The 27,743-nt window shown below is 38.2% G+C and overlaps 2 protein-coding genes across 2 annotated transcripts; both read left to right on the forward strand.

Moving 5' to 3' along the window:
• Positions 1-1,585: 1,585 nt before the first annotated feature.
• On the forward strand, positions 1,586-6,314 carry LOC306991312 (uncharacterized protein; the record flags this gene model as incomplete). Its single annotated transcript, XM_079599043.1, has 4 exons — positions 1,586-1,612; positions 4,421-4,457; positions 4,993-5,572; positions 6,152-6,314. The coding sequence occupies 4 exons, from the start codon at positions 1,586-1,588 to the stop codon at positions 6,186-6,188; spliced, it is 681 nt and encodes a 226-aa protein (XP_079455169.1). The 3' UTR covers positions 6,189-6,314.
• Positions 6,315-11,947: 5,633 nt separating this feature from the next.
• Positions 11,948-22,390, forward strand: npffr1l3 (neuropeptide FF receptor 1 like 3). Its single transcript, XM_079600587.1, has 4 exons — positions 11,948-12,070; positions 14,448-14,796; positions 16,314-16,413; positions 20,451-22,390. Exons 2-4 carry the CDS (start codon positions 14,463-14,465, stop codon positions 21,373-21,375), a joined length of 1,359 nt encoding a protein of 452 aa, XP_079456713.1. The 5' UTR covers positions 11,948-12,070; positions 14,448-14,462; the 3' UTR covers positions 21,376-22,390.
• Positions 22,391-27,743: the final 5,353 nt, after the last annotated feature.

Consider the following 27,743-nt stretch of genomic DNA (forward strand, 5'->3'; position numbering starts at 1 on the left):
CATAATTTACATAAGCCCCGCCCCCTGAACACACAGTCCATGTTGAGAAGAGGAAGAGCAAAACGGCTGGCAGATTTTGAAAATACACAACTCAAATGGTCCTACCTTCTTTCCTTTGACTCCACCCACTCAAAGAACATGGACACGGATGGGGGGGGGGGGGGGGGGGGGTACGACCGATTGATTGACGCACTTACTGTCCAATGATTCTAGGTGGTCTTGGAAATGATTGGCTGGTGTTTTTCGAGTCCTGCCCGTTTCCACAGATGATTAAATTGCTTAATTTTTATTTCAGTGCTTCTAACTCAGTGGCTGTAAGTGGGTTAGGAATAGGATTTTAAGTGATTTTGAAAAAATGGCCAAAAAAGAGAATTACACACCCCACCTTTAACTCCACATCAGCGACATAAACTCATCAACTAACCATTCAGAGACGTCCTGTTCTTCTACATGTTCTTCTTCTTCTTGAGTCTCTCCATCTTAGTCTGACTCCGTTTTAACATTAAAGACAGAACAGTTTCTGTCATTTTAGTGTGTGTGTGTGAGGTAATTGCAGCTGCTAACACACACCAGCTCTTGAAACCCCGCCCTCTGCAGCAGCTCATTTGCATTTAAAGGGACAGACACAAAATGGTGCGTTTTTGCAAATCCTCAAAAAGTGACACTTTAACATGCTACATAACAATATCTGTGGGGTATTTTGAGCTAAAACTTCACACACACACTCTGGGGACATCAGAGATTTATTTTACATCTTGTGAAAATGGCATTTTACCTTTACCTTTAAATATCTCCCTTTGCTTTGAACTTTGAGCGTTGTAACTTTGCAGATGTTGTTTATGATCAAACACAACATTACACACTAACTACAGTTAGAAAAGTGAGATCATAATCAACCCCCCCTTTAAGAGATGTTTATTTTCTGTCCAGATATGTCGTCCGATGCTGCAGAAGGTCCATCCAAGTCCAGAATCTCCTCTGATGTTCTGTCACTCACTTACAGAGCCACGAAACAGCTGGAACTAACACAGCAGCGGATAAAAGCAGCCAAACACGCGCTGAAGCCAGAGCAAGAGTGTGTTAGGAGTGCTGATGTTCAGAGAGAAGCTCCACGGCAAAACAAGAGCATCGTCGCGGCTCACCCGGCCATTTACCTGAACACACTCTCACACAAACTCCTCAGGAGAGCCGTACGGATCTGGAAGATGCCAGTTCCCATGTTGAACTGCTCCGGGTCTTCGAAACGGAAGCCTAGAAGCTTCCAAGAGCAGCTGAAGCGAGTGGAGATGCTCAGGAGCCGTTCTGGAGCCTCGGACGCTCGGACTCGCTCCGTCAGAGATCTTCAGCTGGGTTCGGGAACAGACCCGTCTCCGTCGTCCTCCACGAGCTCAGAGCCCGGCAGACGAGCGGCCCACAACACGAGCCGCAGGAGCAGGGAAGCGTTACGCCGGCACCGGAGGCTCTCCAGGAGAGGGGAACAGGGGGACGAGAAACTGCACAGACCTCGGGAGGTCAGTCACATGATCCATTAGATGATCTTTACTGGCTCCCGGGTCACTTCGATCAAGTGTCGGTTCACGTCGAAATGAGTGAATGTCTTTCATTGGACCAAGTGTTTTTAAGGGGCCCCTAAGGGGACATGGTTATGGGGAATTAGTTTTTATTTGAATGCTTTAGCGTTCCCCCGAAAATCTTTGCGTTATTTTGCAAAACATTTCTGTTCTTTTGGAACTTTAAACTTTAAAGTTTCACTTTAAAAACAAGTGGTCTGCTTGCTAAACAAATCATTTACGTTTGCTTGCAAAACGAAACATTTGCATCACGTTCGCTTGCAAAACAAAACATTTACGTTCGCTTGTAAAACAAAACATTTGCATCACGTTCGCTTGCAAAACAAAACATTTACGTTCGCTTGCAAAACAAAACATTTGCATCACGTTCGCTTGCAAAACAAAACATTTACGTTCGCTTGTAAAACAAAACATTTGCATCACGTTCGCTTGCAAAACAAAACATTTACGTTCGCTTGTAAAACAAAACATTTGCATCACGTTCGCTTGCAAAACAAAACATTTACGTTCGCTTGTAAAACAAAACATTTGCATCACGTTCGCTTGCAAAACAAAACATTTGCATAACGTTCGCTTGCAAAACAAAACATTTACGTTTGCTTGCAAAATTAAACATTTGCATTCGCTTGCAAAACAAAACATTTACGTTCGCTTGCAAAACAAAACATTTACGTTCGCTTGCAAAACAAAACATTTACGTTCGCTTCCAAAACAAAACATTTACGTTCGCTTGCAAAACAAAACATTTGCATAACGTTCGCTTGCAAAACAAAACATTTGCATTCGCTTGCAAAACAAAACATTTGCGTTCGCTTGCAAAACAAAACATTTACATTCGCTTGCAAAACAAAACATTTACGTTCGCTTCCAAAACAAAACATTTACGTTCGCTTGCAAAACAAAACATTTACGTTCGCTTGCAAAACAAAACATTTACGTTCGCTTCCAAAACAAAACATTTACGTTCGCTTGCAAAACAAAACATTTGCGTTCGCTTGCAAAACAAAACATTTACGTTCGCTTCCAAAACAAAACATTTACGTCCGCTTCCAAAACTAAACATTTGCATCAGGTTCGCTTGCAAAACAAATCATTTACGTCCGCTTGCAAAACAAAACATTTACGTTCGCTTGCAAAACAAAACATTTACGTTCGCTTCCAAAACAAAACATTTACATTCGCTTGCAAAACAAAACATTTACGTTCGCTTCCAAAACAAAACATTTACGTTCGCTTGCAAAACAAAACATTTACTTTCGCTTGCAAAACAAAACATTTACGTTCGCTTGCAAAACTAAACATTTGCATCAGGTTCGCTTGCAAAACAAATCATTTACGTCCGCTTGCAAAACAAAACATTTACGTTCGCTTGCAAAACAAAACATTTACGTTCGCTTGCAAAACAAAACATTTACGTTCGCTTCCAAAACAAAACATTTACATTCGCTTGCAAAACAAAACATTTACGTTCGCTTCCAAAACAAAACATTTACGTTCGCTTGCAAAACAAAACATTTACTTTCGCTTGCAAAACAAAACATTTACGTTCGCTTGCAAAACAAAACATTTACATTCGCTTGCAAAACAAAACATTTACGTTCGCTTCCAAAACAAAACATTTACGTTCGCTTGCAAAACAAAACATTTACGTTCGCTTGCAAAACAAAACATTTACGTTCGCTTCCAAAACAAAACATTTACGTTCGCTTGCAAAACAAAACATTTGCGTTCGCTTGCAAAACAAAACATTTACGTTCGCTTGCAAAACTAAACATTTGCGTTCGCTTCCAAAACAAAACATTTACGTTCGCTTGCAAAACAAAACATTTGCGTTCGCTTGCAAAACAAAACATTTACGTCCGCTTGCAAAACAAAACATTTGCGTTCGCTTGCAAAACAAAACATTTACGTTCGCTTCCAAAACAAAACATTTACGTTCGCTTGCAAAACAAACAATTTGCATCACGTTCGCTTGCAAAACAAAACATTTACGTTCGCTTCCAAAACAAAACATTTACGTTCGCTTGCAAAACAAATTATTTGCATCACGTTCGCTTGCAAAACAAAACATTTACGTCCGTTTGCAAAACAAAACATTTACGTTCGCTTGCAAAACTAAACATTTGCATCACTTTCGCTTGCAAAACAAAACATTTGCATCACGTTCGCTTGCAAAACAAATCATTTATGTTCGCTTGCAAAACAATACATTTGCATCACGTTCGCTTGCAAAACAAAACATTTGCATCATGTTCGCTTGCAAAACAAAACATTTGCATCATGTTCGCTTGCAAAACAAAACATTTGCATCACGTTCGCTTGCAAAACAAAACATTTGCATCACGTTCGCTTGCAAAACAAAACATTTGCATCACGTTCGCTTGCAAAACAAAACATTTGCATCACGTTCGCTTGCAAAACAAAACATTTGCATCATGTTCGCTTGCAAAACAAAACATTTGCATCACGTTCGCTTGCAAAACAAAACATTTGCATCACGTTCGCTTGCAAAACAAAACATTTGCATTCACTCAAAAAACATTTTCATTTGCTCGCAGACCTTTTGTGTTCACCCAAAAACCATTTGCTTGCAAAACAAATCATTTGTGTTCGCTTGCGAAACTTTTGTATTTGCAGACGTCTTATGCTAAAGGATTGAAATATAATGTTTCCTCCCGTCTCGTTATTTTCCTCCCGTCACCGTGTCGCTTCAGGGGCTCTGTGGAGTTTCTGCATATTTGTACATTACAGTGTCGAACTTCTTTCAGAGTCACAGTTTTTTTCCTCATCAGAATCTATATCTGTGTTCATGGATCTGTCAGTCTGCATGATTAACCATTTCATTTCAGGGTCGGTCGTCGCCTGCAGGGTCCTGTTGGGTCAAAGGTCAGTCTTCAATATTATTTGAATGTATTTATTATTCGGCAAGTGTGCACAAACTCAAAAAGAATCTGAAAAGTTTCCAGGAGCTTTGGGTCCTTACATACATACATATATATATACACAAGAGAATAGAAATACAATTAACAAGAGTAGGATTAAAAATGTAAAATAACAGTGAACAATAATAAGTATTAAGCATCTAGATGAAATAAGCAGAAGACTTACGTACAGATGTGTACATACAACTGGATAAATATAAATAAGAGGGCCTACATAGTGAATATCGAACTGTTCATTGTCTAACACTCAGGGGGCCTAAACATCATATCATTTTATAATTCATCTTCAATGTCTTCTGAGTTTCTGATATGTAATCACCCTTTGGAATAAAAAATTATAATTTAGTGTTACTTCCCAGACAGCAACACAGTGCCGGCCCAGATCCGGTATGGATTCCACTATGTTGCTGTCTGGGTTATGAAAGACATAATTGACTGAATATGGATTAAGATGAGCTGATCAGCTGTCTCACACACAGGCTGGAGTGAGTCTCAGGGTGATGAGGGAGATGATCCAGTGATCCGGGCGCCGGAGAGGAGAACGAGCCGCCGGTCGTGGCGCCGGAACCCGGGCAGCAGCAGCAGCTCAGAAACCAGCCCGATAAACCCCAGACCCGACACGAGCAAACACACACGGGTCTCTGAGCCCAAGACTTCCGGCTGTTCACGGACTGAGGTCGACTTCCTGGATAATAACTCTGATTTAAGCAAAGAAGCTTATGCATCTGAACAGAAAAATGTTGACGATCAAGATTCATCCGATGTCAAACTGGCCCTTCAAACCAGAGAGAAACTGATTCCTCAAACATCCCTGAAGACCAACACGGAGGAACCAAACCCGAGTCCACAGTCTGACTCTGAAGCATCACAGCTGAAGATCCTTACAGACGACGAGCTCAAACACTGCGAGGACACACACACACACACTCCCGGACCACAGTCCTGTGTGAAGTGGAAGAGCGCTCTGCTTCAGAGGTTCTCGGTCGGCTGTGAGGATCAGTGTCCTGACGAGAGATCAGCCGAAGACGTGGAGAGCGGCTCTGCCGGACACTGGCTGAGGTACTGTGGGTTCTTAAAGTCGTTATTATGTTCATGTTATTGTATTTAAATTATGACTTAAAAGATGTAATTGTGACATAAAAAATTGAGATTATGACTAAAAAGTTAGTAATAAATATTATAATGAAACTTTATTTGAAGCACTTATTTATTGCACATTTATTGCACAATGCACATTTCTTGATAAGCCTAACATGTGTTTTAATATCACTCTACAGATATGATCTATAATATCAGACTGTATATAGGCCTATTTATATTTAAAGTGTATCTAAAGTATTCTTGCAATATTTCCACTTTAGCAGAATCAAATATACTTAGAGTTTAGCAATATTTCCGGACTACTAAAGTGCATTAAGTTCAATATTAGTTCTTCAAATTTAGCAGACTTTAAGTATATCAGTTTAGAATACCAAACGTTCAATGTATACAAATAAATATGTATTTGTAGTATTCTTAGCATAAAATAAATGTATTTCACATACATTATGGTTTTTTTTTTTTTCACTATAGGGTTAAATGTGTTGTAATGAGTGTGAGAATATAATAATGCAGATGTTTATGTGTTTATGTGTTTAGGTTTATTCAACAGAAGAGGAGAAGCATCAGGAACTGAATGTTGGACAGACTGTGACCTGATGCTTTATTGCCATTGGATGAATGTGAATATGAATATGAATATGTAATGTGATGAATGACCACATGATGGCAGAGAGAACAAACAATAAATATGAGCATCATTACATCTCTACCGCCAGCGTACAGTAAATATCACACATCATCTCATCAAAGTAATGATTTCAATCAAAACACTTTATATATATTAAACTATGTGATTATTGATTAATCTTCTGATCATGGTTATTCGATTTAATTGCAATATTTTGAGATAACTGCAATAATTAGGCACTTTAAATTTCAATCACATTTTCCAAAGAAGAAAGAACATAGCCTAATGTTAAAAAAACTTGTAAAGTACATAAAGTCAAAGGCCTTCCTTCATTCGAAGTGAAGGAATTAATCAGCATTATATTATATTATATTATATTATATTATATTATATTATATTATATTATATTATATTATATTATATTATATTATATTATATTATATTACACAATTTTCACAGCATTAAAATGAATTATATGAGCCTAATTTATTATAATTTTTATTATTATGTTATATACGATTCCAAGTAAAAATAAATAACTTTAGGCTTACACTGTAAGTGACATGAACAAAACAGAAGTAAATCATTAATCGCAATTATATGCATGACAATTAATCGTTAGCACAAAAGTCATGCTTGTCTATTCTGCAGGGAAGTTTCATTATTGGGGATATTTAAGTGTTGTACTTTGTCTAAATCAACCCGGTGAATTCAAGCGAAAACAAGTGTGAAATTACATGAGTGTAGGCTACTATATTATAGTTTGATCATGTTTTTTATTAAATATTTTGTATTTTTAGTGTATTTTATGGTACTAAATTATATATATGCAGTAGTTATAATCCATTTATTCACTTTTTTGAGCATAGACCTGAAAATGAAATGTTCAGCATAAACTGGTAAATCTCAAATCTTTGGATCACAGACTGAAGTTTGGTCTCTTTTTAAAGACGATACTTAGCAGATTATTGCTAAAGTGAAAAAAGTAATAAAAAAATTAAACAAATTTTATTTTATAGAAGTGTAAGTTTATTATTAAAATTCATTTTTCGTGATGCAAATGTTTTGTTTTTTGCAAGCAAACGCATTTTTAAATTATATATTTTTCCAAAACACGTTTTACTCTGAAACTGAATCAAAGTCATAAATCTAAACGAGTATGCTCCAGATGTGAGTTTGATATCTCAGTAAATGAGCTTTCAGTGAGATGTGTTCGGCTGCAGTACCACACGCTTCCACTAGAGGAAACTTATCCTGTTTTTATTTAATTTATTCATTTTTGAGCGCAAACAGAACAAGTGTGGCTGTTTTTCAGGACCATTTAACCTTTCCGAATCATCTCTATGATTTTGTTGTGTTCACACAGCAAGTGCCAAAACCTTTACCAAGTTTTGAACCATTCCAATGAAGTAAAACAGTAAAAAAAAAAAAAAAAAAAAAAAAAAAAAAAAAATTTCGGCCAAAAATAATCAAATAGATTAAAGAGCTAATTTATAACTATCATTATAGTGATCACTCTTGGTGTGAACGGGCCAGTGAAACAGATCAGGCTTGAAACGAATCTTCTTTAAGGAAAGGAAGGCCTTTATCTCACAAATATAGTGGCCGGTGTTTGTTCGTTCTGGTGAATCCGCTGGGAATGTGGGCGGCTTTTCTTATGCTTGCATGAGGCTTTCTGAGCTTCATTAGACTGCCAATTTAGCCTCAGTAAACCTGCGTATGATCAATATGGTGCCGTTCTCAAACCTACTTGACTCCACACCTTCAAACGCCTCGTGTTCTTCATGCAAATCCTGATCATTATTTGCAAAAGCAACAATTTAATGAAAGTAAATCCAGCATGATCGAACAATCTCTTGCTTTTGAACTTTTTGCACCTGAGACTGACATACAGATATAGTGCCAATCAATTAGATTTAGTTTTGTTTGGTTAGTTGAGAGCAATTAGGTTATTAATGTGCATGCATATTTGTTTTCAGGCCACTGTAAGCAAGACAAGACCCATTTATTTTCTTTAGTATAGAACATATGGGATTAGAATGGGAAATTAAATGTCTCTGCGTTTATAATGTCATGTCAGGAGCTTTAAATGTTCTTGAAAGTCTCCGCAGGAGGCAGTAATTACTTGATTAAACCTTGACCTTGCAGTGCCAAGAACAAAATGTTCATCTGACGACTATTTCTGTGTTTTAAAATCAATTATGCTGGAGAGCTTTGAAGTGAACAGCAACTTTCTGAAAGATTTGGGAATATTAATGTGTGCCTGAAACTAGACTGAACAGTTTTTATCAGATAAACGGGAACATTCTGTCAAAGTTATGAGCAAACGTTCTAGAAACATTCACAGAACGTTTGTTCAAAGTTATATGAAAACACAAAACAACCCAAGGGCTGGGTAAATATAGGACAGAACATATGTTGGGTTAATTTTTCCCAGAAAATTGGGTTGTTTATTTAACCCAACATACTGGGTGGATTCAATTTTACTCTAGTACTAGCTTCTTCTTTTCTTTTTACTTCATACTTGAATTAATGTTTACGGATTAACTTGAATCCTCTAAACTAAAAAAAAAAAAAAAACTCTACACAACCACTGGTTTGCATGATAATTCTTTTATTTTTTTAATCATATTTTACTGTATATTTTATATAGTTTTTAAGCCAGGGAACTTCTAACCGACCGCCGTCCTGCGTTTCACTCGTAGCCGAAGTATGCGCCGACTGACTCCATAGCCTGTCCACTAACAATCAGTGTACAGATTCTGTATCTTTTTTGAATAAAAACATAACATTTTATGCTACGCATCGGGTGAAAAGACTGACTCGACACTCGTTTAGGTGACTCAAATCGTGCTCCTGTATATTGCTTTGCATAAAATTAAACTATGTACAGAACAATAACGTATTTATAGATAAAATAAAATGTACTCAAACCTGTATTTTACCGGAGACACTATTAGACGGAGTTGCACTGATCTCTCCTGAAGAGGTCGCAAAAAGCCTGCGATAAATAACTCAACCCCTGGGTTGTTACGTCTGACCCAGGATCTGGGTAACACAAAAACTACCCAAACACTGGGTTGTTATGTCTGACCCAGGATCTGGGTAACACAAAAACTACCCAAACACTGGGTTGTTACGTCTGATCCAGGATCTGGTAACACAAAAACTACCCAAACACTGGGTTGTTACGTCTGACCCAGGATCTGGGTAACACAAAAACTACCCAAACACTGGGTTGTTAAGTCTGATCCAGGATCTGGGTAACACAAAAACTACCCAAACACTGGGTTGTTACGTCTGACCCAGGAGCTGGGTAACACAAAAACTACCCAAACACTGGGTTGTTATGTCTGATCCAGGATCTGGGTAACACAAAAACTACCCAAACACTGGGTTGTTACGTCTGACCCAGGATCTGGGTTACACAAAAACTACCCAAACACTGGGTTGTTACGTCTGACCCAGGATCTGGGTAACACAAAAACTACCCAAACACTGGGTTGTTACGTCTGACACAGGATCTGGGTAACACAAAAACTACCCAAACACTGGGTTGTTACGTCTGACCCAGGATCTGGGTAACACAAAAACTACCCAAACACTGGGTTGTTACGTCTGACCCAGGATCTGGGTTACACAAAAACTACCCAAACACTGGGTTGTTACGTCTGACCCAGGATCTGGGTAACACAAAAACTACCCAAACACTGGGTTGTTACGTCTGACCCAGGATCTGGGTTACACAAAAACTACCCAAACACTGGGTTGTTACGTCTGACCCAGGATCTGGGTAACACAAAAACTACCCAAACACTGGGTTGTTACATCTGATCCAGGATCTGGGTAACACAAAAACTACCCAAACACTGGGTTGTTACGTCTGATCCAGGATCTGGGTAACACAATAACTACCCAAACACTGGGTTGTTACGTCTGACCCAGGATCTGGGTAACACAAAAACTACCCAAACACTGGGTTGTTACGTCTGACCCAGGATCTGGGTTACACAAAAACTACCCAAACACTGGGTTGTTACGTCTGACCCAGGATCTTAAATGTGACTTGTTTCAGAACTTTCAGAGAACATTCAAAAGTAACATTTTCATAACTTAATGTCTAACTTTTGTTCATGCAAAGTTCACATTTACACTAGATTATGTGACCACCACATACTGCACAATATAAAAACAGGTGGAAAAAAGATAATAATAAAGGGAAGAATATACACAACACAGATTTTAACAGTTTTTTTTATATCAATAATAAAATATTTGGGCAGGTCTATAAAGTTCAGTGTTACACACCAAGAGCTGATATTATAAAACACAACATGAAAGAGGTGAAAAATACAGGAGCCTCAAATGTTGATTTAAAACGCCCATATTTCATATTTCTCGCACTCACGCTGAGATTAATAGACTGTTAAAATTGAGCTCTGTGCACAAAAGTCTTTCCTGCTGTCTTTAAACCCTTCGGGATCCGAGCAGCGCTGCATAGAAATGTCAGCAAACACAGCTGGGAAATCGAAGATGAACATTTGTGAGAGATAAGAAGAATAAAGCTATATATAAAACTCGAAGCTTATAAGAAGGAGAAAGGGGTTTAATATTTAATATGTGCATTAACCAAACAACATGAAGATTCAACAGCAATATCACGGGCATGCATGCAATAGATTAGGCTTCTGCAGTTCAGAAAATGTTAAGCATATGAACTCTTGCATTTTTTAACAGCATGATGCAGACAAATAACCAGTCGATTTCACAGTTGAAATGATGAAAGAAAACAGTTTCTTGTGTACAATTCTTTTTGATCTTCATGAGCTCTAGTGTATGTTGAATTTTAAACAGCAACAGAAGGATAAAGAAACACAAGCTGGCATGCATGCTCAAATATATTTCAATTAGCATATTCTCAAAGAAACAAACAAGACATCATGAGATGTTCTAAATCTGGTCAATTAAAAAAAAGGTTGTAATATTTCACAGGTGTTGATGAAGAATCACCCACCCATGATGCACAGGTGCTATGGGGCATAAACTAACCTTACAACATGCATTTCCTCATAATATACAACTTTCATTATGTGGTATTTTTAATGTGAACACGTGTGCTATTATTCTTAGATTTCAGTGTTTAGTTAATGTATTAAACAGAGGAATTAGCCTCCCACACATCATTGCAACTATTGTGAGGAATTCTACTGTATGTCGACCTAATTATGAATATGCGAATCAATTATATCTCGACAAAATTAAATATACGCTCTAATTATATTGGTTTTAGCATTCACGATAAACGCTTTATTTAACGTAATTATTGCGAGTCATTTCTGTGGCAGTAATTATTAATCAGCGGGTCTAATCATTGCGCCACATTAATTGCAGCATGTGAAGCACTAAATGTGAAAATTGTCGTGACTTGTGAGTGATGTGTGAAAAAGTGAATCATTTCAGGGAGTCGACTCGCTTGGGTGGTTCATTTAAATGATTCGACTCGTTAGGACATCACTCAGAGAAGTGTCCCTTAAAAACTGATTTTCTGTTTTGTTTATAAGTTACATAATTGAGAGTTTAATTGTATTTAGCTCTTCATTAATCTCTCCCAAACAAGTTATGCCTAAGTTATAGTCAAGTATTTACACACGGTTTGTAAGTCGGTTCACACGAATCATTGAAAAGTACCGGTTCGTGAATCGGACATCAGAAGCGCGTGACAGGTGTGACAGAGTTGAAGACACACGCCATTATAATCGAGCTCTTTTTTATTCTCATATTATTACAATACTGGCTTTATTTCACCCGTTGAGCTGAAGGACTGAAAGGTAAGACTTTTTGTGACTCGCATTAACCGTTAAAATTTTTTTTTAATCAAATATTTTAGCTACTTTGATCAGTTTTTGCACCTGAGGTGAAGTTCTCTCAGTCAGAATCACTGCAGCTTCTTCGCGCTTTTTTCCCTCATCATGAGCGGGATTAAACGATCTTCACTGCTGAATAATGTGGAAAATTGTTTTGATATAAAGATAATAAACATGTCCTAGACATGAATATATTGTTATCCGAACTAAAATATGAGAGATTTGCGCTTGGGGGCAAGTTGTCACATTTTTTCTCTCTCTCTAGTGAATACGTTAACGTTATTTCCTGAGTGCGTTTTAAATATCTGTAGATACAAACCTTAAAATCTATTGAGCTATCTAAAAGCTATTTCCACGGTTGTTGCCCTGGGAAAAAATATATATATTGACATTCGTTGAGTGATTTTGGGGCATGTTGTCACAACGGACACAACCCATATTATATATATATATATTTTTTTTTTTTCAGCAAATCTTTCGGTAAAGCAATTAATGAAACAGCAAAATTGGATATGAAAAATATCAAACCATTGTTTTGGCCTACATATATATTGCAGTTGATAAATTGTACAATGACAAATTATGAAGAACAAAGATGTGTGACAACTTCCCCCAATAATACAATCAATAACATTTTAATAAAGCATATTTTGGACACAAGCTGTGAATCCATTACATGGTGTAAGCTTGATTTTATGATTATACCTGATGCCCAAAAGCTTCATATTTAGTTTGGAGGACAGAATTCACAAAAATCGCTCTAATATTAGACAGTTTTGAATTAGTTGTTTTGAAACCAGCTAGAAAAAAGAAACATAATTGGACTTTTGATTCAAAACCTTATCATTGCTGAGATATAGAGTAGAGCTGTGTGTCCATGGCAAGCTGTTTTTTATTCTATTATATTGATATCAACAATTCAATATTCTACCATATTCAACATAATTTTTGATATCAGAAATTAGATTTTTACTAGTAATAGCATTTTTTGATGTCAGTAATTAGATTTCCACTAGTAAAAATGTTAATTCTTGATATCTACAATGACAGAAATACGAATTCTTGATATCCGTAATTATATTTCCACTAATTAAATGTGACCATAGGCTGTTATTCAAATTCGATTGTTGATATCAAGAATTTATTTTAAGAACTATATTATTATATAGTTATAACTCCGATTTCACATATCAGGAATACAATACTTACTAGTAAAAACCTTTATTTTTGATATCAATAATTATGTCTTCACTAGTTCAAATGTCTGTTCTTGATCTCGTACAAGTTAAAATATACAAAACATTAAAACTTAAAGTCAAAATTATGACAAAAATCATAGACATACTAAGTCATAATTATGATTTTTTTTAATGTTATCATTTTGATGACCTTTGTATGTTGATTTGTCAAAATTATGATTTACCAAAGCATTCAGCAGAATGTCACTAGCATCAGTAGGGCTGTAAACGTTTAATCACTATTAATCGAATCCAAAATAAAAGTTTGTGTTTACATAATATGTGTGTGTGTGTGTGTTGTGTATAATTATTTTGTATATATAAATACACACACATGCATGTATATATTTGAGAAATATTTGCATTTATATACTGTATATATATTTTTATATGATTTAGCCTATATTATATATAAATAGTAGGGGTGTAACGATACCTTCATTTCACGATTCGATATATATCACGATACTGAACTCACGATACGATATTATTGCGATACTCCCAAGACATATGATAAAAGGTTAACAAAAAATGTACTGTTGATTAAAATGCTAACTTTGATATTACATTGTGGGTTTAAATGAACAGGTTTGGACTTGGTGCTTGTAATTCAAAGACAATGGTGACACCAGAATAAAAATATTCATGATTCTGAAGCTGACCATTGCAATTTTTATACATTATAATCAACATTATATAGTAGTTTAATGTAGTACTGACACTAAAACTCTGAAAACATGATTTTTTTCTTATACAGTAATTTCTATTTTGGGTGAACTATCCACGATACATATTGTCACTATCCACGATACGTATTGTTGCATTTTTGTATTGCGATATATTGTGGCACGATATATTGTTACACCCCTAATAAATAGAACTATTTTATATATAAATAACACATTTTTCTTAAATATATACATGCATGTGTGTGTATTTATATATACAAAATAATTATACACAATACACACATATTATGTAAGCACAAACTTTTATTTTGGATTCGATTAATCGTGATTAATCGTTTACAGCCCTAAGCATCAGTACTAAAACTAAAGGAATTTTGTTTTGTTTTGTTCCATATTAATGTGTTGTTTTCCCAGGATTTCTGTGCATCCATGGAGGGATTATGGGATGCCGGCTCCGTCTGCATCATCTCAGATCTCGTCTCCTGCCCAAACCAGACCAACGGCACCAACTCCAGCACAACGGAGGGCTTCATCTTGTCTCCTTACTACCAGCATTCCCTGCCGACGGCGACGCTGTTCACGCTGGCGTATCTCTTCATCTTCCTGCTGTGCCTGATGGGAAACGGTCTGGTTTGTGCGATAGTCCTGAGGAACCGGCGCATGAGGTCCGTGACTAACATCTTCATCCTGAATCTGGCCGTCAGCGACCTACTGATCGGGATCTTCTGCATTCCCACCACGTTAGTGGACAACCTCATCACAGGTGAGAGATTAACGTAGAGATTGTAAAATATTGTGTCTGAAATGTAAACAATATTTGCATAATGTGTAATAATAATAAAAGTCCCTCCACTGGGAGTTAATTATCTATAGAGACCGAGCGACACGCGTCATAATCTGAAGACCACGCCCACAGCGGGGGGGCGATCCAGCCGTCTCATTGACTCTGTAGTGTGTGAAGCTGCCTCCTCGTCATTTATGACTTATAACAAAAAACAAAACAATGTCTGAAAGCTGCTGTGTGACGAGGTGTACAGCAAACAAGCTAAAAACACAGAAATACGTTTTTATAAGCAGTCGACCCCAAAATACGAGCGTTTAAACACACAACAGTGGATATAGGCTGTAACGAATGTTTAAATTGTGTGATCCTGACACTCGTGTGCACTAAAGAAACACTACGTGTGCAGAAAACATTATCACTGCTGAGTCAAATATCCAAATGTCAGTTTTATATATTATATTTCTGTAAGCTAAGCTATCCTGTCGCCTCCAGTGGGCGGAAGTTAGTTCTCAATCGCCGGTATCCACATTTGTGTCTTTAAACGCTCGTTTTTTGAGCATTTAAAGACACCTTTTTAAACGCACCAATCACGGAGAAGATGCGTTTTTTGGGGTCGACTACTTATAAAAACTTATTTCTGTGTTTTTAGCTTGTTTGCTGTACACCTCGTCACACAGCAGCTTTCAGACATTGTTTTGTTTTTTGTTATAAGTCAGAAATGACGAGGCAGCTTCACACACTACAGCGTCAATGAGACGGCTGGATCGTTTCCCCCCCGGTGTGGGCGTGGCCTAAATGATCTCGGTCTCTATATCAGTGTCAGTGTTTCTGAACTCCTGAAACGCCTCCATTGTAGTCTTGAGTTTCTTCCGGGAACGAACACGTCACTATATTCCTCATTATAATAATTCATACGCAGAATAAAGGGGCGGGGCCTGGTTGAGTTAGTTAGTAGTGTGTTAAACTGGCGGTTATGGTAAGGGGCGGGACATTTCACACTTGAAGCGCTCGACCAATCACAACACACTGCTCCAGCCGACCAATCAGAGCACAGTGTGCTTTTCAGAAGGCGGGGCTTCATAGAGACAGGAAGTAAACAGAGCGTTACTGACAGACTGGGAAGAGAGGAGCCGCAACAATGGAGAATATGAGGAGAATAATCAACATTCAAGCAGGAAAACATGTTCTAGTCGAGACAGAAAACTACAGCAAGACTTTGTAAAAGGGCAGAATGTGAGCTCTTTAATCCTCTCGCACATCCCCAAAATGCACTATTATGTAGGAAGATATTTTTCTAATAAAATGGTTGTGCCAGAAGAATAGCATGAGCAATTTGGTCTCTCTGTATCGTCTCAGGGAGCTTTTATTATTTTTATGTATGTGCAGTAAAATTATTTTTACAAAAATTGTCGGAACTTTTAGAAAATGCTTATAATGTATCTGGATTAATTTAGATCTATCTAGATATAACCTTATTATGTGTCTGTCTTCGTCAGGTTGGCCTTTCAGCAACACGGTATGCAAACTGAGTGGCCTTGTTCAAGGAACGTCAGTCTGCGCTTCAGTCTTCACATTAGTTGCTATCGCTGTGGACAGGTAAGTGTTCAGAATTTTGAGAGTCAAATAAAATAAAATAAAAAATAATCATTGAAGGGAAACAATAGAGCAGATATCGTGTCAGGTATTGCTCATATCTGCTGCTCAGCTGGATTCTTTAAAGGGCTAGTAATTACTCTCCCCCATGTTTATTTATTTATTGGTTTATTTAAAGGTGCCATGTGTAAAAATTGAGGTAAAAATATCCAAAAAATGAGCTACACGCATCAAAAGAATGAGAAGAAATAAGGGCAATGATGTCATTAAAAAAATGTCAAGTTATAGTGCTGCAGAGATATCAACCTTAATTAGCATTAGCATTTCTAGCCACGGCCCGACAGGTGTCGTAATACCAGTTTCGGCCATGGGAGGCGGTATGCGGGCAACATAACCACCAGCCAACCTGCAATACACAAATAACTCGCACGGCTTTGTGGGCGTTCTTGAACCTGATGTCAATCGTGTGGAAAGTACCATAGACAGTAGGAAAGTACAGCCCACTACTTCATTTCAATTCAGGGAAGAGAGCGGAAGGATGGCTGAAGCCTTTGGCAAGAGACCCCTACAACCACCGCGCTCTGATCAAGCACAAATCAAATCAGATAAGAAAAGGACCGCTCGTCACGGTCCGGTCTCGAAAGCGCGGGGGATGGCGAGCGAACTGCAGCGTATAGCCCTGTTTTACAACGTTCAGCACCCATTCTGACACGCCCGGGATCGCTCCCCATGCTTTCGCACGCATAGCTAGGGGCAGAATGGTCTCCGTGTTCTGACCGCCGCACTGCGCGGGCTCGAAAAACTGAAACGGAGGTATCAGCGCGGCGCGCGCGCCCTCGTTGTCTGAATATTGCTGCTCTCTGATGACAGCAGCCGCTGTTTCACATTCAATGACTCGGTCGCTAAGGACGGAGAACAATTTGTGGCGCGAACAGGTCATTTGTAGCCTACTGTATCTTTCAACAGTGTTCGTGTTTTTTTTACTATAGTAGGCCTAGAGATGATCGGTTCACGTGCGCTGTCTGATGTTTACTGCATCACTCGACATGGAGAGGTTGGGTAAAGTAATAATTACAAGAGCTTCACGGTTATCAGATACAAGCATTCAACGGCCCTGTAGTATATATATATATATATATATATATAAATATAGGTTATTTGTGTTTGCGCACGTGATATCAGGAAGCAATGTAATAACGTTACCTGTAATACACACATGATAGCGATGCGCAAATCGAGTGTGTGTGTGACTGTGTGTCACAAATCATTATTGTTTCTTCAACTTATTAAAATATCTTACTTTACTGCAACTATCTGTTTCTGCTTCTTTATCATATTTATAGTGTGTGATTTATAAAATACCATATCCTACATCACATATTTTGATATGTGAGGTATACTGCCCCCATCTGGTATGGAATGTGGAGTATGACTTGATTTTTTTTGCCAGACAATTACACATGGCACCTTTAAGAGGGGACAGTGCAATTTCATTAAACACATGAACAAAAATGGTTTTATCTAAGCCAGAATAAGCCAAAAGGCTATTTTTCATCTGTAGTCCCCTAGCCAAGATGTTAAAGAAGCATTCAAATACAAACATGAAAATACATTTTTCTTTGTCAATACAAGTCTTTGGCAAATCAATAACTACAATATAAATGACACTATAAAATAACTTAAAGGATTATTTCACTTTAAAAAAAACTTTTGCTGATAGTTTCCTCACCCCGATGTCCTCCAAGATGTCCATGTCTTTCTTTCTTCAGTGGAAAAGAAATGAAGGTTTTTGATGAACACATTTCTCCATATAATGGACGTCAATGGGCCCCAAACGGGTCAAGGTCCAGATGACAGTGTCAGCGCCGCTTCAACGGGCTTTAAACGACACCAGACGATGAATACGGCTCTTATCTAGCAAACCATCGTCATTTCAAAAATAAATAAACAAGTTTAAGTTTTATAAGCACAAATGCTCGCCTTGCTCTGTTCTGTGATGCGCGTTCGTGACGTCACGTAATACGCAGTTACGCTGTAAAGGTCACGCTTGACGAGTCGGTGTTTACAGATGTGCGGAGGGAGGACCATACACACATATTCAAATGTCTTTGTGTCAGTTTATCGTTTAAAATGCCCATCTCGTGTGTGTATCCTGGTGTTGGAATATTAAAAAGCCTATGACTTTTCACAGAACCGTGACCTTTTCAACGTAACTGCGTATTACGTGACGCCACGAACGCGCATCACAGAACAGAGCAAGGCGAGCGCTTGTGCTTATAAAACTTAAACTTTTTTTATTTATTTTTGAAATGACGATGGTTCCGCTAGATAAGACCCATATTCATCGTCTGGTGTCGTTTAAAGCCCGTTGAAGCGGCGCTGACACTGTCATCTGGACCTTGACCCGTTTGGGGCCCATTGACGTCCATTATATGGAGAAATGTGTCCATCAAAAACCTTCATTTCTTTTCGACTGAAGAAAGAAAGACATGGACATCTTGGATGACATCGGGGAGAGGAAATTATCAGCAAAAGTTTTTTTTAAAGTGAACTAATCCTTTAAGACACCTGTTACAATATTTAAATACACACACAAAAAAAACAGTGTGACGGTATCCAAATATACAATAAAGCGCAAATAATGTTGTTCCAACCCCATCAGACTTTCCTTCATCTTCGGGGCACAAATGAAGATATTTGTGGTTAAATCTGAGCGCGGTCTCACTCCTCCATAGGCTTCTGTTGTAATTGAAACTTGCCGGCTCAGAAAGTTGGTAAAGACGATGTTTAAAATAGTCAGAGTGACTACAGCGGCTCAACCTTCAGTTTATCAAGCGACGAGAATACTTTTTGTGCGCAAAAAAACACAACAATAAGGACTTTATTCAACTCTTGATGTTCTTTAGTGTGGGCCTCTGAGTGAGTTCACGTAGTGTAACAGCGCAGCGCTTCTGGGTTGTACGTCAGACCGAAGGCTCACTATTGGCCGACGCTGGTCATGTGTGTGATGCGTGTGATGCTGGCCAATAGTGAGCCTCCGTTCTGATGTACACTCCAGAAACGCTGCACTGTTAACTAACCCTTTAAAGCTGCAGTCCGGCACTTTTTTGGGTTTAAAAATATCAAAAAAGACATTTTTTGAAAAAAAAGTAACCAGCCAGTGTTCAAAACGATCTGCTTGCCTTACCTCGATTCAAAACGGTAAGCTTGTAATAATGATTTTAATTCCAGTGGTACTGGTGGATTTCCGCGGGAATTTCGAGCATGTCTTTGCGTCATTACGTCACTTCTGTACACATAGAGAAGGAGTCCCCGGCTAGTCGGCTATATAGCGTGTGTGGATGATGGTGGAGATTTAACTTAGCACTTGGTATGGCGGATCCCGAAAGTTTAAAGCGACAATCACCAGTGACAACTGGAGATTCACCAGTTGTAAAACCCAAGACTTCAGACTTCAGAGTGGCTACAGAAAAAATATATTTTTCACGTTTTGATGTGATAGTATAAGCAATCGTTAGATTTAATCAGCATAGCCTACTGCAATGCTTCCCCCCACCCCCCGAATTTGGTCAGAACAAACGTGAATGTTACTTACTTGTTCAGATGACATTTTCCGATGAAAATTCTAATGTTGACACTTTCAAAAAGTATACTCTGAGATTGCTGATGACAGTAGGCTACAGTATCCACAGCGACGCGGCAGCCTCAATACATTGTGTTCATCCGCGCTGTTTCATGCCGATTTACTACCCACGCACAGTTAATAATTCTGCGAATAACTGCAATTGCAGATTTCTAACAGAGATGGCGACAAAGAGGAAAAACGACGGACTGCAGCTTTAAAGCTGATTGAAATTTAGCCTCATGAAATGCAGTGGTGAATAGATTCATCTAATACATTTTTTTGTATTGATTGACAGTTTATTGACAGTTGACAGTTGAAACTGTTGATTGACAGTTTAAACTTATTTTGAGCTCTAGAAAACATTACATCTGGGTTAATGATCCGCATATGTGTTTTCTCCTCATCTGGATCTCAGGTTTCGCTGCATCGTTTACCCGTTCAAGCCCAAACTCACGCTCTCTGTCGCGAAGGTGTCGATTGGGACGATCTGGGTGCTCGCGCTCACCATTATGTTTCCCTCAGCGCTAATGTTGACTGTCGAGCAAGAAAAAAACCATTTCATGGTTCACAGTGACGACCACAACCGCACGTACCCGCTGTACTCCTGCTACGAGACCTGGCCCGACCCCGAGATGAGGAAGGTGTACACGACAGTCCTGTTCGTGCACATATACGTGATTCCCCTCGTGCTAATCATGCTAATGTATGGCCGAATCGGGGCAAAACTGTACGGCACGACCGTCCTTTCCAGCGCCGATATTCCTTCACAGGTGAAATGTCCCGCGTCTCAACGCAAGATTCGAGTGATAAAGATGCTAATTGTGGTTGCCTTGCTGTTCATGCTATCATGGCTTCCGCTGTGGACGCTAATGCTACTGACTGATTACGCTCGTCCAGACGAGGTCAATCTGGAGCTTCTAACAAGCTACGTTTTCCCTATCTCTCATTGGCTAGCGTTCTCCAATTCCAGCGTCAATCCCATTATCTACGGCTACTTCAACGAGAACTTTAAGAGAGGCTTTCAAGCCGCGTGTCAGAAGCACACTTGTTTCCGTAGCCGAAGGAAACGGCGATTTAGCATTAAACAGCCCAGAGTTGAAAGTCAGGGTTGTAGCCCGTTGAATACGTGTGCTAGCGGAAAACCGCTCGGTGTGGGAACACGGACAAACCAGATCTTCGCCGAGAGCGATCTCACCGGATGCGTTCGCCTGGAGCTCGAGCATCGGAGCGCTTCAGGAGACGACAAAGCCGAAGGTGGCGCCGTGTCTGTGAAAAGAAAAAATCCTTTCCAAGATATTGAGAAAGCAGGAGGTAAAATATATAATGCCTGGGAGCTTTGAAAATACAGCAGATGCATCAGATTAACTATGTTTCTTTTTCTTTTTTAATTTCTCTGTCTGTACTCCTCTGTGTTTTTAGTGATTGTGAAGCACTTTGGGCAACAGCTGTTGCAATAAATGTGCTATGTAAATAAATAAATGAAATGAAATGATTGACAGACACAGTGGATATAAACAGTGGACGTCTCTACATTAATCCGGGTCTACACTAAAAAATCGTGAGAAAATGATTATTCTCGGTACAATCTCTGTGAGCTTTTGTGTTTACTAGGGCTGTCAAAATGGCTGAAAAGCTACATCTGAATTTCTTTCTTAAATATTAGCAAAATTCGATTTGTATTCGAATTCAAAAGGCAATACTTAATAATGTTAGAGGGAAAAAAGTGCTGTATTGTCTCCTGTGTCCACAAGAAGGCGCAAGCGAGCGCAACATAAACCAAATCAAGCACTGCATTATTTATTAACATGAAATGACATTTACTTTTTAAAGTGCATTAACATTTGAAACAATTGTTCTTAAGAAAAATATAGTTTCCTTAATGTGCATGCAAGGAAAATGATGTTACAATAGTGAATAAAACACAGAGTAATGAAATACATGAACACACAATTTGCATTCGAATGTGCAGGATTTTTAAAATTCAATGAATATTCAAATAAAAAAACAATTATTTGACAGCCCTATTGTGGATGGAGAGCGTTTTATTATGGAAACGCTTCTTTTAAATGTATCCGGATTGATGTAGAGAGAGCCTCCGTTTTTGAACGAAATAGAGTAAATATTGTGTAAAATAAGTGATTTTGTGTAATTATATTTTCATTATAATGTATGTATCAGCAGTTTAGCAACCGTCAGACTCTAGATGTCAGTATTGGCATCAGACATTGATAAATATCAGGTGTTTGTCTTAGGATTATTAATAGTACTGTTCAAAAGTTTTTCTTTTAAAGTCGCTTCTGCTCACGATTGTATTTATTTGATCAAAAATACAGTAAAAAAATATTATTACAACGTACAACCGCTGTTTTCTATGTGAATATCTAGTAAAGTGTAATTTATTCCTGTGATCAAAGCTGAATGTTCAGCATCATTTCTCCAGTCTTCAGTGTCACATGATCCTCCAGAAATCAGTATAATATGATGATTTGATGCTCAAGACACATTTATGATTATTATCAGCGTTAAAAACAGTTAATATTTTTGTAGAAACTGCGATACATAAAACTTTTCAGGATTCTTTGATGAATAGAAAGTTCAGAAGAACAGCATTTATTTGAAATATAAACTTTTGTAACATTATAAATGCCTTTACTGTCACTTTTGATCAATTTAATGTGTGCTTGCTGGATAACAATATTCATTTCTTGCTAATTTGGGACCCTAAACTTTTGAACGGTAGTGTTCTGTCAAAAGTAGTCAGTGATCACATTATATACATGTACCGTATTTTCCGGACTATATCATACTTTTTTTCATAGTTTGGCTGGTCCTGCGACTTATAGTCAGGTGCGACTTATATATCAAAATGAATTCATACTGACTGAGATGAACTGAGAGAAAACATTACCGTCTACAGCCGTGAGAGGGCGCTCTAGTTAGCGGAGTTGTTCAGAAGCGACACCGAGGAAGAACTCAATGGATTCAGTGTTGAGGAGTGAGATCGGGAGCTTGGTGAACTTGCTGACCGGTAACTTGCTGGACTCGCTGGCTTATGTTAGTTTAGCCTATTCAGCCTCAGGTATATGTTCTTTATGCTGTTGTGCAGCTGAATAACTGTTAATGTGTTACGCTAACACACCGGACACTATTTAGCTGTTTTTCTGTGTGCTGTTGTGGAGCTGAATAACTTGCCTTTTCAGATTAAATGTCTGTTCTTGGTCTTGGATTTTGTGATATAAATTTCTAAATAAATGCGACTTCTAGTCCAGTGCGACTTATATATGTTTTTTTTTCCTCTTCGTGACGCATTTTTTGACTTATACTCCGAAGCGACTTACCGTATACTCCGGAAAATACGGTATATATGTGAGTGTGTGTTTCAGTTCGTTATCTGGTGTTGTGTGTATATATATTAGGGCTGTCAGTTAACGCGTTATTAACGGCGTTAACCCAAACCCATTTTAACGGCGTCAATTTTTTTTATCGCGAGATTAACGCCTAGCAAACTTTGTCGTTTTTTTCACATGCTTTTGCAACAACTAGTAACGTTATTAAAACTACAACACCACACCGGATCTAGACCAGAAACAAAACAACAGGCGCGCCGCACACACTGGTTTGGTCTTGCGATGCGAACCGGCCAAAGAGTGGATGAGAAGCACAGCCCCGAGCCGCGTCTAGGACAACTCGTATCGCACATCGGACGCGCGCTTTCTCAGTTTATGGCCAGCAATAAATACGCAGAATGGCGCCGCCGGTGTGTGTACACTCATAGAGAATAATGTGTTTTTAAATACGCGGCGCTGCGCTTCTCGTCCGGTGTGCGACCGCCTTTAACGTTACGTTTTGAGAGGATGAATGATGAGCGCGAGACGACGAAATGGAGGCCAATAAGATTCTGAATGTAAAGTTTACTTTTAAAAAGTTGCCAAATGGTTCTATTGACAAGACCAAAGTGATCTGTGTTATGTCATTGTGAACTGAGCTGTCATCGCGGCACGTCCAGTCTGAAATACCACTTGATGGCCAAGCACACACACACACACACTGATGCGAATTGTCCTCCCACTCGTCAATATCAGTAACGTTACCTCGTCAGTATTTCTTTCACCCTTTTATTGATGGACAGAGTTACATTGTGTGAGATTATTTGCTCCAAGTGAGAATGTTAGTGTGTAATTGAACACAGTATATGTTGTTTTCAATAAAAAACATTTGCACAAAGCAAGCCGATCCACTTTTCCATGTTGATAAGAGCATTACAATGAGAAAAAATAATGGGACAAAAAGAAATCAAGAGACATTTAGAATAGATAAAAATGTGCGATTAATCGTGAGTTAACTATGACATTAATTCGATTAATCGTGAGTTAACTATGACATTAATTCGATTAATCGTGAGTTAACTATAGCATTAATTCGATTAATCGTGAGTTAACTATGACATTAATTCGATTAATCGTGAGTTAACTATGACATTAATTCGATTAATCGTGAGTTAACTATGACATTAATGCGATTAATCGCGATTAAATATTTTAATCGTTTGACAGCCCTAATATATATATATATATATAGTACAAAAAATACAGTTCTGTGTTTGATAAATTAAGTTTTAATAAGGGCACGTTTACACGACAGCGATAAGCTTGAAGCGGCTTTCTGCGTATAGACGACACCATTATCAAAACAATCCCCATTCACACGGATCTAAAAACGCTGTATTCTGCTGCCAGGCCAGTAGATGGCGATGAAACACTATAGACTGAACTCGTAATGCGCATGTGCATGACGTCAGCGTCTTCAGAGATTCGTGTTTTTATTGTTTACACGGAGACTGTTTTCAAAAACGTCCACTTTGAAACACTTTTTAAAAAAGTTTGAGCGCCCAAAACGCCGTTTTCGTGTAAATGACCGGCCAAAACGCATACTTGTTTTACATTTTTAGTTGAAACCGGTGTCGTGTGTACACAGCCCCTCAGAGAAGAGATGACAACATCCCCAGGAAAATGACTTTCCTTAATGACGGTTCAAACAATTGTCTCTGCATTAAATTATGATTATCATCCGAGGCTTTTCACCGTTTGGCTTTACGGGTGAAATGGGCGCGTGCTGACATTTGAGGAGCGAAATTAATTGTTCTCTTTCTCTATAGAAAAACAAAAGACCTATTGACAACGGAACCAATTTCTGAGAAAATTACAGGAAAACTACACACACCTGCAGTAAATTACAGCGCTGTGTGCCTTCCTCACGACTCCGAGTCATAATTTCCCAGGAGAGATCGAGCTGCTTGTGTTCTTGACCTGCAAAAATAATATGCTGGAATATGAAGGATTACTCTGTTTACGGACCTGGAGATGAAAATCGAATGTCCTCAGAGCCTCAGATGTGTTTTTTAGTGTTTAGCTTAAACTACATCTCACTCCACTCTACTGTCATTTACAATTCAATTCATGTTTATCTGTACAGCGCTTTTCACAATACACATCGTTTCAAAGCAGCTTGAGTCCACATTATAATGTAGAGTGATGTGTGATCAGAGGAAACTGTGTAAGTTATGTATTTCAGAAATGTACATATACAAAATCACAGTTAGCTAAACGTTTATTATATTTACAGACACCACAACTCATTAAAGTCAGCATTAAAGTGGAAGTTGCGCTGGTGTTTTCTTCTCTATTGTTCTGTATATATCGAGAGAAGCGCTTCAGGAACAAGAACACATGTGGGCGGGGCTTGATTGTGTCCTTGAGTAATTGATTGGATGGTTGTGGTTTGCTATTGGCTGATGTCATGTGAGTGACAGGTTGCCCCGCCCACATCATCAGCAAGAGGAAGTTATTCTGAGTAATTGAAGATTACGATTGATTTAAAATCAATGCCCTACTTTTTTTGTTGTTGTTGTCATTGTATATCCTGTTAGTTTCTACTCCAAATATGTCATTACAGAAGTAAATGAGCCGGTTCATGTTGACTTCACATATTTTCTTTAGCAAATTGAGCTGAAAATGTAATGCGGAGTAAGATTTATACACTTTAATTTTGATTTGTGACATGTGCAAGAGAAAACTGCACATGAAGTCAGTCATTCATCATGATGGCATTAATCTGAGTGGAACATTGTGAGATTTTCATATGGTTTTATTTGTTTTCTTGTACAGTGTACACTGAAGTAAACCATGTTGCGCTTTTATTTTTGGATGTTGTTTGTCTTGCTGTTGTGTTACTTACAAGACTGACAGTTCATATATCAGACGTTTACCTGAGGAATAATCCTCACATGTGACTCTGGATCACAGCACCAGTCTGGAGCCGCACGGGTATATCTGTGGCAATAGCCAACTGTACACTATGGGTCAAAATTAGACATTTTTCTATTATGCCAAAAATCATGAGGATATTAAGATCATGTTCCATGAAGATATTTAGTAAATGTCCTACCGTAAATATATAAAACATGTATTTTTGTGAGTGAATGCAGCACAATCGTGAACATAAATGCACAACTTTAAAGGAGATTTTCTCAATGTTTTGATTTTTTTGCTCCTCAGATTCCAGATTTTCAATAGTTGTGTCTCGACCAAATATTGTCCTATCCTAACACACCACACATCAATGGAGATATTATTTATTCAGCTTTCAGATTATGCATACATCTCAATTGAAAAAAATTGACCAATGTGACTGATTTTGTAGTATAGGCCTTATTCGCAAACACCGGAAGTAGCTAACCGCGGCCATATTGTTGACATGACATCTGTCCTGCCCGTAGCCGCACGCAGATTTTAGTTGAGGGGAGCCGTAGCCTAACGGCTTCATCTCGTCTATATCAAGAGAAGATCAGCTAGATTGGCGTGGACCCATATCAAATAGACCCAATAGCCTTAAGTAAAGATTCGTCCTTATTGCCAGCTGTAACTTATCCGGATATTTATTCAGAGCTGCCAACTCTCACGCATTCACCGTGAAGCACACTTTCCACACGCTCTCACGCCACACATCCATTTTCTCACGCATAGCCTAGAAAAATCGTGACGCAAAGAGGACACGGAGACCGACAGACTAGACAGAGTAGTTACTTATGATCTAAAAAATCTCAGCTCTCAGGTTCTGTCACTTTTATTACGAAATTCAAAAAATAAATACCGCTTTGGCGCTTGTAAATGTGACGCGACAGATCCCTAGCGGCACGTGAACCGATCATCTCTAACGTTAGCTAGTAAATAAACACAAATGAACAATGTTGAAAGATACAGTACAACTTACCGAAATGTATATTCCTCATACATAATATCGACCAATCAATCAAACAAACAAAGGGGTCAATAAAACAGCTGGAGAGATATAGAGAGTATTTTGCTAAATATGTGTACTTTAATGATATAAGTAAAAATATAATATGTAATAAAGTTATTATAATAAAAAAAAAACGCATATCTCTCTTTGTATGTTTACAGCATTAGGTGAGTTGTTTTTTTCTTGAGAAAAATGAATGCCTATCTTGTGTAGCCTACCTAATATTTATCCAAATGAGCCAATATTAAATCAAGCCAAGTCTCTCCTGCGCTGGCTCACTCCTCTGTCTCCTTCCCTTCACGTTTTCTGACAGTCGGTATCGCATAAAAACTAACTTCTTCTTGCTGTTGTTAGAACAGCAGTGTATTACACAACACACCATCGCGCTGTTAAAAAAAAAAAAAAAAAG

Source organism: Phoxinus phoxinus (genome assembly GCF_949152265.1).
Source record: "Phoxinus phoxinus genome assembly, chromosome: 23".
Lineage (NCBI taxonomy): Eukaryota > Metazoa > Chordata > Actinopteri > Cypriniformes > Leuciscidae > Phoxinus > Phoxinus phoxinus.